General features: G+C 38.0%; 2 protein-coding genes across 3 annotated transcripts; both read left to right on the forward strand.

The window, feature by feature from the left end:
* Positions 1-4977: 4977 nt before the first annotated feature.
* On the forward strand, positions 4978-6111 carry LOC141664473 (DExH-box ATP-dependent RNA helicase DExH12-like). Its single transcript, XM_074470425.1, has one exon. It carries the CDS (start codon positions 4978-4980, stop codon positions 6109-6111), a length of 1134 nt encoding a protein of 377 aa, XP_074326526.1.
* Positions 6112-7312: 1201 nt separating this feature from the next.
* On the forward strand, positions 7313-13999 carry LOC141663995 (DExH-box ATP-dependent RNA helicase DExH12-like). Of its 2 annotated transcripts, none has more exons than XM_074469851.1 (2): positions 7313-7435; positions 7630-13999. In XM_074469851.1, exon 2 carries the CDS (start codon positions 7772-7774, stop codon positions 13964-13966), a length of 6195 nt encoding a protein of 2064 aa, XP_074325952.1. In that variant the 5' UTR covers positions 7313-7435; positions 7630-7771; the 3' UTR covers positions 13967-13999. The 2 variants fall into 2 exon arrangements, with proteins under 2 accessions (XP_074325952.1, XP_074325953.1); XM_074469852.1 differs by having other exon boundaries at positions 7319-7435; positions 7635-13999.
* The last annotated feature ends 111 nt before the right edge of the window (positions 14000-14110 follow it).

A 14110-nucleotide genomic window follows, 5' to 3' on the forward strand; every position in this document is an offset into this window, starting at 1 on the left:
TATAAATTTATATGTTAATTTATTAAAAAAGTTAATGGTGCTATTAAATAATAAAATTTGTTTATTTATTATAATGTTAATATATTATACTGTTATAATATAAATATATTTGACTATATTGAGATTGTTTAATATTAAAAAATAAAAAATAAATGTAATCATGTAAATTTTCATTCCGTTTCCGGATCTGAACCAAACACGTAAAACAATTCTGGGTCTTTACTTTCCTTTCTTCTCCTTTCCCTTTCTCGATTCCATTCCGTTTCCCCGAGATGAACCAAACGCCCCCTTACTATTATTGGAATCTTTTTAACACAATGGTATTCCTAATCCTAGTAATAAACAACGGGGAATTTATGTCAAGAAATAGTTTTAAATTTTCTAAATAATTTTAAATATTTTTTTCAAACAACTGTTATTATATCTATATTGTTTATAAAATCGAAGAACTAACAGTTTTTTTAAAAAACCATAATTTAATAACAGTTTTCACGATGTGTTACAATACAAAAGAGATTACGGATTACTTAATAAATCATTATTGAGAACTTTGTAACACAACGATTTCAAATTTCTTGTAGTGTAGAATAATGTAGATCAAATGTTTTTCTCGCATACTTTATCCGTCCAATTTTATATGACATACTTTACCTTTTTGAATGTCATGTAAAAATAAATCTTCTATTTATAACATTTACTTAATCTAAACTCAGCTATCTGGTTTATAAATAATATTAAAGTCAAATTTTAATTTATTAAAAAACGTGCTAGTCGAACTACGTAACGTAAAAATGTAAAATCAAGCGACATCTGTAAAGTTATCCATACACATTTAATTATTTTAATTTTAATGGACTTTTTAAACCATTACTACCATAGCAATATTATTGGAGCTGTTTAACCACTATTTTTCTCCTTTACAAATATTTTTACTCTCTCAGTCTCTTTTTTTCTAGCCGCCGTTTGGGGCTTTCATCGGTTTTCACCGGTGGAAAGCCCCAAATCATAATTTTTCCTTACTTTGTTCGTGTTTTTCAATAATACTCCTCTTCGGGTAAGGATTTTTATCGTTCAGGATTGTATTTTTGTTTGATAAAATCTTTGTTGGGTGAGATTTGTTCCCAATTTATTTGGATTTTGTTTATTCTCTCCTTGTGAGAGCTTGGTGTGTTTTTTGGTGTATTTTGGTGTGATTCGATGTCCAGGACGTTATATCTGCCGGATTTTCAGAGGTTTGATTCAGGGATAAAGATTTATACGGGATTACAATTACGATCGATAGCTCAAACTGGTTTTGGTGAAGGCGATACATGTGTATATATCAATTTCAACAAATCGCTTGATTGTATCTTCATAAAGACTAAATTAATCAGCGATATGATCTGTTTTATGTTTGTTCGACTCGATTGTTTTTGTAGATGTCGTATGGCTTGATTTTTTTTTCAAAAAAAAAAAAAATTAGAAAATACAGTACAGTCCCTATCATATTAATAATTGTGTTATCACTAAGTATAATAAAAAATATAGAACCGCATATATCAAACTATCAACTAAAAACTTAAAATAAATAAATTATTATATATAAATTAGAGAAATTGCACTGTACCCTCAAACAAAGTTGAAAAAACAATTTTGTACCAGAATTTTCGGAAATACAACTTGCACCCCTCAACTTCAACTTACTAATTCAGTATGCACCCTTTTACTATTAGCTTTCTTAGCAAAAGCCTTCCTCTTTTGTCCTACAGTTACTATGTTTACCTTCGAGGTACCGTGTTCAGTTGGCATCACATGTCCCTGTTTGGACTTGTGTTGTTCTTGCACCGAGATGTCCAGCATAAGGTTGGTCCAGGTGATCTCTCCTTTCTGTCTTTTCAGGGAGAGAGAGAACTCTTCCCAAGACTTCGGGAGCTTTTCAATCACACTCATCACCTTGAACTTCTCCGGGAGATTCATTCCAGACTCCTTCAAAGCATGCACTATCATCTCGAACTCATGCACCTGCTCAGTCATGGACTTATTGTCCACCAGCTTGAACTCGAGGAACCTTGCCACAGAATACTTTTCTAGACCTTGTGAGTCAGTATTATGTGTCTGGTCCAGCTTCTCCCATAAGAGTTTTGCAGAGTAGGCATCAGAAGAATAGACATCAAACAAAGTGTTTGTTAGTGCCGCCAGAATGGCCGCCCTAGCCACTCCATCCTTCTCAGCCCACTTCGCAAAAGCCTTAACTGTGTCAGCCTTCTCTTGATCCACTACTGGTTTCTCATATTCCACAACCGGCCACAGACCCTTTATAGTCAACCACAGCTTCATTCTTTTCTGCCAGCGAGAAAAGCCAATGCCACCGTTGAATTTCTCCGGTAAACCGGTTAGTTCAACAGCCTGTGGGAAACTATAGGTGGTCCAATCAATGGCCCCAGCAGTTACACCCGAACTGCTACCACCACCAACGATAACCTCACTTTCGTTAACCATTATGCTAAATTCTATATAACTAATAATCTCTTCAAGAATGTTGAGAAACTCACTAACAAGTATAGCAACATAGAGGCAAGTGTATAAAGAATTTAACAAGTTTAGGCCAAGACCACAGTTAACAAAACAAAACATGCAGGTAAACAAAATCAGTAACTGAAATAACGAAGAGAGAAAGAAAGATGTACCCGAAACCATAGCTTTCAACAGTGACTGAAATAAAGGTTTACAGATACAAAATGCCAAGAAAATAATCACAGCTGAGTCACCAGGCCTTGCTCGAAGTCCTGGCTGCTCTTGAAGAGATTATTGCCCCCTATCTGCTGCGTTTGGGATGTGCGCAATATCTCCACCAGGATAAAACAGCTCGGAGTTTATGTTAACAGCAGCAACAAAACCTCCACTTCGACCAACACCTCAGTCGCCGGAAAATATCAGCACTTCAGGACTTATGGGAGAGAAATGCAGAGAGGTTGAAGAGAAGAGATGAGAATGTAGTGTGTTGTATTCATTCAGTTTAGCCTCTATTTATAGGAGAGGAAAAATGAAACTGTCCACACACTTAATGTCTGAATTAAACTGCTCCATTAATGAAAAAATCAAAACTGATCAGATTTTGAATTCATAAATGAAAAAATCAAAACTGAACAGCTTTTGAATTTAAATTATTTGTAACAGCTTTTCACATTAACACCCACATTATTATCAGAACTTAAGTTAAGTTCTGATTCGACTCATCAGTACTTAAGTTCTGATTCTGATATCAGAACTTGTTAAGTTCTGATTTTATTCATCAGTTCTTAAGTTCTGATTCTTATATCAGAACTTGTTACAGATCATATTATTTGCAGGTTCAATATATTTAGACTACTTAGCCTATTTCAGAACCCAGCCCAATAATCCAATCACCGATAAATAAATTCGAATTAAAATAATTCTCAAATAAATAAAATCCTCGCCCAGGTCGCCTCGCGTACGCGAGACGCCGAGACATTCGCCCAAATCGCCCTTCGACCCGGTCCGGTGCGTGGCGGGGCGGGGCGCGCGTGTGTGTGTGTGCGCGTGAAGCACACAACAACACAATGGACCATCACACACCTTAGTAGTTGTATACTACTCATGTGGGTAATACCATATAAAGCACACAACCCCCTTTATTTATTTCAATGTGGGACAAACATTCTCAAATTTTCCAAGCTTTTCCAAGCTACTTTCAACTCTTATTTCATATGGATTTCATTAAGAAAATTCTTAAAACCATACATGAAAATTTAAGTTCAAATATCATTGAACAATTTCCAATCATTAGATTTTAGGATTAACATCAAGAACATAATTAAATTAAGCTCTAAAATCCTAATTTTCTAACAACAAGTACCGTTTTGCATTTCTGTGAATGGACATATTATGCTGCAGTTAGTCTCACGTCTAACACTGCATTTCTGTGATGGATATGTTAAGGTTCTGTTTGACAGGGATCTTGAAAGTATTAATACTTATATACACACGCATTTATTTTAAACTGAATAAAAAGTATAGTTATGTAACTTATTTTTACAATTTTCTTTTTCTGAATAAAAGTTGAATGTTTTAATTTTTATTCAGAAAAACAAAATTGTAAAAAAAAATTACAGAACTATACTTTATATGCACCTTAAAATACGTGACGGACACTCTCTAAAAAATGTAAACAATTGAAAGGGACGGAGGGAGTAGTTAGGAGGGGGATTAAGGCTCTGTTTGGGATTGCTGTTAAAAATTGTTGTTCTGTTAGAAAAAGTGCCGCTGAAAAAAGTGATATTGTAAAAATCAGATGACTGTTTGGTAATTTTTTTGATACGTATATGTGTTGATGAAAAAATTAAAAATAATGATGTTTTTGGTAATATTTGATGGTGAAATCAACATCTGCTTCCCGCAATAGCTGAAAAACAGTTTTTTCTAAAAGTATGGGGGACTTACTTTCTCTAACAGCAGCTTTTAGGCCAAAAGCACTTTTTTGAAAAACAGCTTTTAAATTTACCAAACAGTTTTTTAACTGTTTTTCAGCGAAAAACTGCTATCGCTGTCTGCAACAGCAATACCAAACACACCCTAAGATGGGCAGTGTGTTGATTTGTTGATAAAGTTAACTGAAGATAAGTAAAATCAGGGATTTTAAGAAAACGATACCATGATTTGTGAACGCATCTGCAGGGTAAGAGGGTTTTAACGGAGAGTATTTTAAGGATTTCAGCTTTCTTTGCATACTATGAGGTTGAATTTGATTATGTGTAATCATAATCAAATTCAACCTCGAATATAATAAAAAATAATTTCAATTATTCTTTCAGAAAAGCGTAAAATAAATACATTTGAATAGAATTAGGAACATGATTAAGGGGTAGTTAAATATTCAAATCTTATTAAAGATAGGAAATTAAGTCATGGTAACACTATAAAAAGATCTCTTCCTCACAAATTTGATTTCCATCAGACAAAAAGATTTGTTTCAGTGCAATGGCAATCTCCACTACTATTGTTTTCAGGAGAGACTCTGGAGCCCCTAGGAATCATGACAGAACAATGGAGGATGCATACGAGATTTCGAGTTTTTTAAACTCTGACATTATCAGATTGCTTGGTCCTGCATTAGCATCTAAACATAAAATTAGTCACACAACTATTGAACGTTTCAGTACTTCTTTAACTGAAGAAACTGAGTTGAAGGGTTTATTGGAGATTCTGACATCAGCCGATGAATTTGCGCGATTTTCTGTAAGGCCGGGGGAGGAAGAACTGATTCGGGACTTATTGATGAACAATCCGAGATTTTCTTTTGATAATCCGAATTGTAGAGATTCGCATGTTAAGGCTAAGGCACTGCTACTAGCCCACTTTTCGAGGCAACCGTTGAGCGGAGATTTGGCTGCTGATCAGGAACAGGTGCTGGTAATTGCAACCAGACTTGTTCCAGCATTGGTTGATGTTATTTTCCTGGACGGATCGCGTTGGCTAGCGAATTGCGCTATGAAAGTGAGCCAGATGGTGACACAAGGTACGTGGGAGAGCGACTCGATGCTTCTCCAGCTTCCGTACTTTTCAAAAGAATTAGCTCAAAAATGCGAGAAAAATCCTGGAGGAAGCGTGACAACAGTGTTTGATCTAGTTGAACTGGAAGACAACGAGAGACGAGAGCTGTTGCAGTTGTCAGACGCTCAATGGTCTGAAATCGCAAAAATCTGCAATCGTATTCCAGACATCAATTTAGCCTTTAATATACCCGATCGTGAAGAAATCAGGGCAGGGGAAGTTATCAATGTAGAGGTGTTCATAGAACGGAATCTCCTCTGGAGGACTGATAAAGTAGGGCCTGTTTACGCTCCTCGATACCCGAAACTCAAACAGGAAGGATGGTGGCTGATGGTTACTGATGCAGCAACTGATGAGTTGCTGTCGATGAAGAGAGTGTACGTAAAAGGCGACTCGAACAATGTCAGGCTCGATTTTGCTGCTCCTGGACAGACTGGTAGAAAATGGTACGCCATGTATGCGACTTGTGATTCGTACATTGGCTGTGATGTGAAGTATTACTTCAGCATTGATGTGAAGGGCACAGGGGCTAGGAATGAGGAAGACTACATGGAAGAATGATCTCACTGTGCTTGGCTTTCGGATTGTTTTGGATTTTGAGATTTGGAACTTTAGTTTTATGAGATGTTCCTAGCTAATATGTACTTTGAATGTAATAAGAGTTGCCAACTTGCCATGGATTATTAAATTTGATTACCTTTTTTTTTGCTAATTTAAATTTGATTACTTAGTTTGCAAATAAGATTAATGTTCCGTTTGTGAGTGCGGTTGAAAATTGTTATGCCGTAAAAAAAAGTGTTGTCCGGAAAATTAAATGACTGTTTGGTAATTTTTTTTTAATTTATGCATATTTTGAGATATAATAATATAAAAATAATGTTTTTGAGAAGGTTTGATGGTGAAACCGATAGCTAGCAAAATCTGAAAACAGTTTTTTCCAAAAGTATGGAGACATGCTTTTGCTAACAGCAGATTTTAGACCAAAAGTGCTTTTCTGGACAATATATTTTAGAATTTACCAAACACTTTTCTGAAAAAACTGTTGGCAAACGGAGCCTAAGTGTTGTTTGACACAGGCAACAATATCAGCTTTTGGCTATAAAATAATTAAAAAATTGTTTGATAAAATTGAAAAAACTATTTTTTGAAAAGTGTTGTTGCCATTTCACCGTCAAAACTCATCAAAAACATTATTTTTTATAATTCTTTTATATCAAAACATATATAAATTAAAAATATTACCAAACAGATATCTGATTTTTTTAACAACACTTTTTTCAGTCACTTTTTTTCTAACAACACATCAATTTTTAACAGAAATCCCAAATAGAGTCTAATTGTGATTTGTAGATTATTTGTGCAAGGTGCAAAACTCAAAATAAAGATGATTAGAATAAAAACTCGAGAACAATTCTGATTTTAAAATTTAAACGAATGTGAATATGAACTTAATTTAAATCAATTCAAAGCTATATTTGTAAAGAAATTTTAGACTTTTCTTTTTACTTGGCGTGCACGGTGCACACCTTGATTTTGCTAATATTCTACGGCTAGTGGCTTAGTATACAATAATAATAATAATAATATTTTATATTATTTTCAAATTACATTCATAATAAAATACTTACTAATTTTTAATTTTAGAATTGTAAAATTTCCCCAAAAAATTGTTTAAAATACTAATAACAATTTTAAATAATTATAAATTTAAATATAAATTATGTTCGTATACTTCTTTCGACTTATAGAATTAGATTATAGTCGGGATTCGGAATCGGATATGAAAACTATCACACACTCTCTATATAAAGGAGGCTTTACCCCCATTCAAAAATATTTTGATCACAGACTCTTACAAGCTCACCGCCTGCAATTTCTTCACAAGGTACGCTTTAATTACATTATTATATATCAGATTTAAAGTTTTCTTATAGTTTGTAAACCTAGATTCACACACACACACACACACACTAAATTTCAAGTAGTTGAATTGTTATTTAGCAAATAAATAAATAAACAATTAGAATTGTTATTTAGATTAAGGAGCATGACAAATTCTAGCGATTATGATTGTGCTAGGTCAGGAGAGGCGTTGAATGGCGAGGTTTACGATCTTGCGGTTGGGGGGATTAGGGTTAGGAATTTTAGGAAGAATAAGGCGAAGGAGGGGTTGGATTATCGAAAGACGAAGAGGCGGTGTGGAGTTGAAAGTGTTTTGACAATGGAAGAGGATTTAGGGGTTTATAGGCCTAAGGGGAAGGTGAGTAGGGTTGCTTATGAGACGATGCTCGGGCTTATTCAGCGGGAATTAGGGGGGCAGCCGTTGAGTGTTGTGATTGGGGCGGCGGATGAGGTTTTGGGGGTTTTGAAGGATGAGGGTTTGGGGAATGTGGGGAAGAGGGAGGGGATTGAGAGGGTGTTGGATCGGGTGACGGATAATGTGTTTGATCAGTTTTTGGGGATTGGGAGGGGGATTGATGATTATGGTGGTTGTGGTGATGGGGACGGGGAAGAAGGGGATGATTGTTTTGATGAAGGTGTGGGTGTGGCGGTTGAGTTTGCGGAGAGTGAAGAGAATGATTTTGATATGGTATATGAGGAGGAGTACGAGGAGGAGGATTTAGGGGATGAGTGTGGATTAGGGGCTATGCGGATAGGTGGTGGTATCGATGATCAAGGAGTGGAAGATGATGAGGGGATGGCTTTGAATGTTCAGGACATTGATGCTTATTGGCTTCAGAGGAAGATTTCTCAAGCTTATGACAAGCAGCAGATTGATCCGCGACAGAGCCAGAAGCTTGCAGAAGAGGTGTTGAATATTCTGGCTGAAGGCGGTGATGACAGACAAGTTGAGACGAAGTTATTGGTGCATCTTCAGTTTGATAAGTTTAGTCTTGTTAAGTATTTGTTGAAGAATCGGATGAACATAGTGTGGTGTATTCGACTGGCGAGGGCAGAGGACCAAGTGGAAAGGAAGAAAATTGAAGAAGAAATGATGCAGTTAGGCCCAGAATTGGCTGTTATTCTGGAGCAGCTGCATGTCACCAGGGCAACTGAGAAAGAGAGACAAACCAACTTGGAGAAAAGCATACGACAAGAAGCTCACAGACTAAAGGATGATGGGGACCAGGGTCGAAGGGGTACACCAGACACAGATGCAAATATAATGTGGTCGAAGAGTCAGTGTCAGTTCCTTGATCTGGAATGCCTTGCATTTAGCCAAGGTGGTCTTTTTATGGCAAATAGAAAGTGTGAGCTTCCGCCGGGGTCATATAGAAACCATAACAAGGATTATGAAGAAGTACACGTGCCAGCTTTGAAGCCAAAGCCACTTGCTGATGGTGAGAAGCTTATCAGGGTGTCTGACATGCCAGAATGGGCTAGACCAGCTTTTGAAGGAATGTCCCAGTTAAACAGGGTACAAAGCAAAGTTTACGACACAGCTCTTTTTTCAGCTCAAAATCTTCTACTGTGTGCTCCCACGGGAGCGGGCAAGACAAATGTTGCAATGCTTACTATACTTCAGCAAATTGCATTAAATAGGAATGAAGATGGTTCATTCAATCACAGAAATTACAAGATTGTTTATGTGGCACCAATGAAAGCACTTGTCGCTGAAGTTGTTGGAAACCTGTCTAACCGATTGAAGCATTACAGCGTTAAGGTGAAAGAGCTTAGCGGAGATCAGACACTGACTCACCAGCAAATCAAAGAAACTCAGGTAATTGTAACAACGCCAGAGAAGTGGGATATCATAACCAGAAAGTCAGGAGATCGGACCTACACCCAGCTTGTGAAACTTTTGATCATTGATGAGATCCATCTATTACATGATAAAAGAGGACCTGTACTGGAGAGCATAATTGCAAGGACTGTGAGACAGGTTGAGACTACAAAAGAGCATACTCGGATTGTTGGGTTATCTGCTACCCTGCCCAATTTTGAAGACGTGGCTCTTTTTCTTCGGGTTGATTTAAAGAAAGGCCTCTTTCATTTCGACAATAGTTATCGACCTTGTCCCCTTGCTCAACAGTACATTGGGATCACCACGAAGAAACCATTGCAGAGATTTCGGTTAATGAATGATGTTTGTTATGAGAAGGTGATGAGTGTAGCTGGTAAGCATCAGGTCCTAATCTTTGTCCACTCGAGGAAAGAAACAGAAAAAACGGCCCGTGCTATAAGAGATTCAGCACTAACTAATGATACTGTTAGCAGATTCTTGAAAGAGGAAAGTGCTACCTGTGAAATTCTTCATGAGCATACTGCACTTGTAAAGAGCAATGATCTCAAGGATCTTTTGCCATATAGCTTTGCAATTCATCATGCAGGTTTGAATAGGGCTGACCGCCAAATTGTTGAGGAGCTGTTTGCCGATGGTCATATACAAGTTCTGGTTTCTACAGCAACTCTTGCTTGGGGCGTGAATTTACCTGCTCATACTGTGATCATCAAAGGTACCCAGATTTACAATCCTGAACTAGGAGCATGGACTGAACTAAGTCCTCTGGATGTTGTGCAGATGCTTGGTCGGGCAGGAAGGCCTCAGTACGACACTTGTGGGGAAGGAATAATAATAACTGGACATAGTGAGCTACAATATTATCTTTCTGTAATGAATCAACAACTTCCCATTGAGAGTCAGTTCATGTCCAAATTGGTAGATCACTTAAACGCGGAAATTGTGCTTGGTACTGTGCAGAACGCCAGAGAAGCCTGCAATTGGCTCAGTTATACATACATGTACGTTCGCATGCTACGGAATCCTACTTTGTACGGTTTAAGTCCTGATGCTTTGAGTAAAGACATATTACTGGAAGAGAGAAGAGCTGATCTGGTTCATACTGCTGCAGCAATATTAGAAAAGAACAGTCTGATAATATATGATAGAAGAAATGGATATTTTCAGGTAACTGACTTGGGTTGCACTGCAAGTCATTATTACTTATCTCACGGGACGATATGTGCTTACAATGAGCATTTGAAGCCAACAATGGGGGACATTGAGCTTTATCATTTGTTTTCCTCTGGTGAAGAATTTAAATATGTAACTGTGAAGCAAGATGAGAAAATGGAGTTGGCGAAGCTTATAAACCGCGTTCCCATTCCCATTAAGGAAAACCTCGAAGAACCTAGTGCAAAGATTAATGTCTTGCTACAAGCTTATATTTCACGACTGAAGCTTGAAGGATTATCTCTGACATCAGACATGGTTTATATCTCTCAGAATGCTGGACGTTTGGCGCGAGCTCTCTTTGAGATCACCTTGAAAAGAGGATGGGCTCAAGTGGCAGAGAAGGCGTTGAACTTGTTTAAAATGGTCAGCAAGAGAATGTGGACCGTCCAATCACCTCTTCGTCAATTTCAAGGATTTCCGAGAGATTTTTTGATGAAAATGGAGAAAAAGGATTTGGCCTGGGAAAGATATTATGATCTCTCTTCACCTGAGCTAAGTGAGATCTTTCGGTTTGGTAGGATGGGCAAAGCATTGCACCGGTGCGTTCACCAGTTTCCAAAACTTGTTCTGGCTGCTCATGTTCTGCCCATCAATCGTACAATTTTGAGGGTTGAACTCACAGTTACCCCCGATTTCCAGTGGGAAGATAACGTCCATGGATATGTAGAGCCATTTTGGGTTATTGTGGAAGATAGTTATGCGGAACTCATTCTTCATCATGAATATTTCTTGCTGAAAAAGCAGTACATTGATGAGGATCACATTCTAATTTTCACTGTTCCAATTTATGAACCATTGCATCCTCATTACCTCATCCGTGTAGTGTCAGAAAATTGGATCGGATCACAGACTGTCTTGCCTGTTTACTTCAAACATCTTATTTTACCAGATAAATGCCCTCCACCCACTGAGCTACTTGACTTGCAGCAATTACCTGTAACTGCCTTAGGAAATTCGTCTTATGAATCACTGTACCAAGAATTTAAGCACTTTAACCCTGTGCAGACTCAAGTTTTCACAGTCCTCTACAACACAGATGACAACGTCTTGGTTGCTGCACCAACCGGGAGTGGGAAGACCATATGTGCGGAATTCGCAATACTGAGGTACCATCAAAAAAGTCATGACACTTTTATGCGGGCAGTTTACATTGCTCCAATTGAATCTCTTGCTAAGGAACGGTGTAATGATTGGAATAGAAAATTTGGAGAAGGTCTTGGCATGAGAGTTGTCGAATTAACCGGTGAAACTGCTGTAGACCTCAAACTGCTGGAAAAAGGTCAACTGGTAATCAGCACTCCTGATAAATGGGATGCTCTATCACGCCGCTGGAGGAAGCGTAAGCATGTTCGAGAAGTTGGTCTTTTCATTGTTGACGAACTTCATCTGATTGGGGGTCAAGGTGGTCCTATCTTAGAGGTGATTGTCTCTAGGATGAGATATATAGCAAGTGAAGTTGATTACAAAATCAGAATAGTTGCTTTGTCAACTTCTCTAGCAAATGCCAAGGATCTGGGTGAATGGATTGGTGCTACCTCTCATGGTCTTTTCAACTTTTTACCTAGTGTCCGGCCAGTGCCCTTGGATATCCATATTCAGGGTGTCGACATTACTAACTTTGAAGCCAGAATGCAAGCAATGACAAAGCCAACATATGCATCAATCGTCAAGCATGCTAAAAGTGGGCAACCTGCCATTGTGTTCGTTCCTACAAGGAAGCATGCTCGTCTAACTGCTGTTAATTTTATGACATACTTTAGTGTGGAAACTGGAGAAAGTCCTATGTTTATTCGACGTTCCATGAAAGAACTTGAGCCTTTTGTTGACAAAATTCACGAAGCCATGTTGCGTAAGACAGTGCAATACGGTGTGGGTTATTTACACGAGGGATTAACTTCCACTGATCAAGATGTAGTTAGAACTCTCTTTGAAACAGGTTGGATCCAAGTGTGTGTAATAAGCAGTTCAATGTGCTGGGGATTGCAATTGCGTTCCCATCTGGTGATCATAATGGGAACTCAATATCATGATGGGAGGGGAAATGCTCACAACGATTATCCAGTTACAGATATTCTGCAGATGATGGGTCAGGCTAGCCGGCCACTTATAGATAATTCTGCAAAGTGTGTTATTTTTTGCCATGCACCGCGAAAGGAGTATTACAAGAAGTTCTTGCATAAAGCATTTCCAGTTGAAAGCAGCCTTCACCATTTCCTGCATGATATTTTTAATGCCGAGGTGGTTGAACAATTAATTACAAGCAAGCAAGATGCTGTAGATTACCTCACCTGGACATTCATGTACAGGAGGCTTACTCAGAATCCTAGCTACTATAATCTTCAGGGTGTTAGTCAAAGGCATCTCAGTGATCACCTTTCGGAGCTTGTAGAAAACACATTTAGCGATCTGGAAACAAGTGAATGTGTCGCTATAGAAGATGATTTGTATATTTCTCCTCGTAGTCTTGGGATGATAGCATCATTTTATTATGTTAGTCCTACAACAGTGGAACGTTTTAATTATCTTTTAACTGTAGAAACAAAGTTGAAGGGTCTTTTGCAGATTTTGGCATCAGCTGCAGAATATGAAGAACTTCCAATACGGCCAGGGGACGAACAGCTGATTCAGAGGTTAATTAATCATCAAAGATTCTCATTTTATAATCCCAAATGCACAGACCCACATGTGAAGGCATACTCCCTGCTTCAAGCGCACTTTTCTAGGAAACTGGTGGGTGGAACCTTGGCTGCCGACCAGAAAAAGGTGCTTCTTTCTGCAAGTAGGCTTCTGCAAACAATGATTGACGTTGCTTCAACCCACGGGTGGCTTAGCCTAGCACTTCTTGGCATGAAAGTGAGCCAAATGGTAACACAAGGTATGTGGGAGCATGACTCGGAGCTTCTACAGCTTCCATACTTTACTAAAGAATTGGCTAAAAGATGCCAAGAAACTCCTGGAAGAAGTGTAGAAACAGTGTCTGACTGGGAGGAGATGGAAGATGACTTGAAGCAGGAGCTGTTGCAAAGTTCAGATGCTCAGTTGTTTAGAATTGCAAAATTTTGCAATAGTTTCCCAGATATAAGTTTGACCTCTAATGTACTCGATAGTGAAGACATCAAGGCTGGGGAAACTATCAGTTTGCAAGTAACTCTAAAACGCAATCTTAAGGGAAGGACTGAAGTGGGACCTGTTGATGCTCCTAATTACCCTAAAATAAAAAATGAAAAATGGTGGCTTCTTGTTGGTGATATGGAAAGTAATCAGCTGTATGCCATCAAAATGGTGCCCTTACAGAGATATTCGAAGGTGAAGCTTGATTTTGATGCTCCTGCACAAACAGGTAGAAAAACCTACACACTTTATTTCATATGTGATTCATACATGGGCTGTGACAAGGAGTTTAACTTCAGCGTTGATGTCAAGGACGCAGGACCTTCAGAGGACAACATGATAGAATGAATGAAGGTTGATGCAGAATAATCATGTTATTTTCTAATTTCTTTTTTAAGAACGGATGTTGTTAAATCAGTTTCAAGTGGTACGGCACCACACTAACCATTAAATCATTCAAGATGATGATACTTGTTACTCAGAGTCTTAAAA

Source organism: Apium graveolens, chromosome 6, assembly GCF_009905375.1.
Source record: "Apium graveolens cultivar Ventura chromosome 6, ASM990537v1, whole genome shotgun sequence".
NCBI classification, from domain to species: Eukaryota; Viridiplantae; Streptophyta; class Magnoliopsida; order Apiales; family Apiaceae; genus Apium; species Apium graveolens.

Excerpts from the sequence above, each read along its gene's own strand:
- LOC141664473 (XM_074470425.1), top strand. The coding sequence starts at position 4,978 with ATGGCAATCTCCACTACTATTGTTTTCAGGAGAGACTCTGGAGCCCCT.
- LOC141663995 (XM_074469851.1), top strand. The coding sequence starts at position 7,772 with ATGGAAGAGGATTTAGGGGTTTATAGGCCTAAGGGGAAGGTGAGTAGG.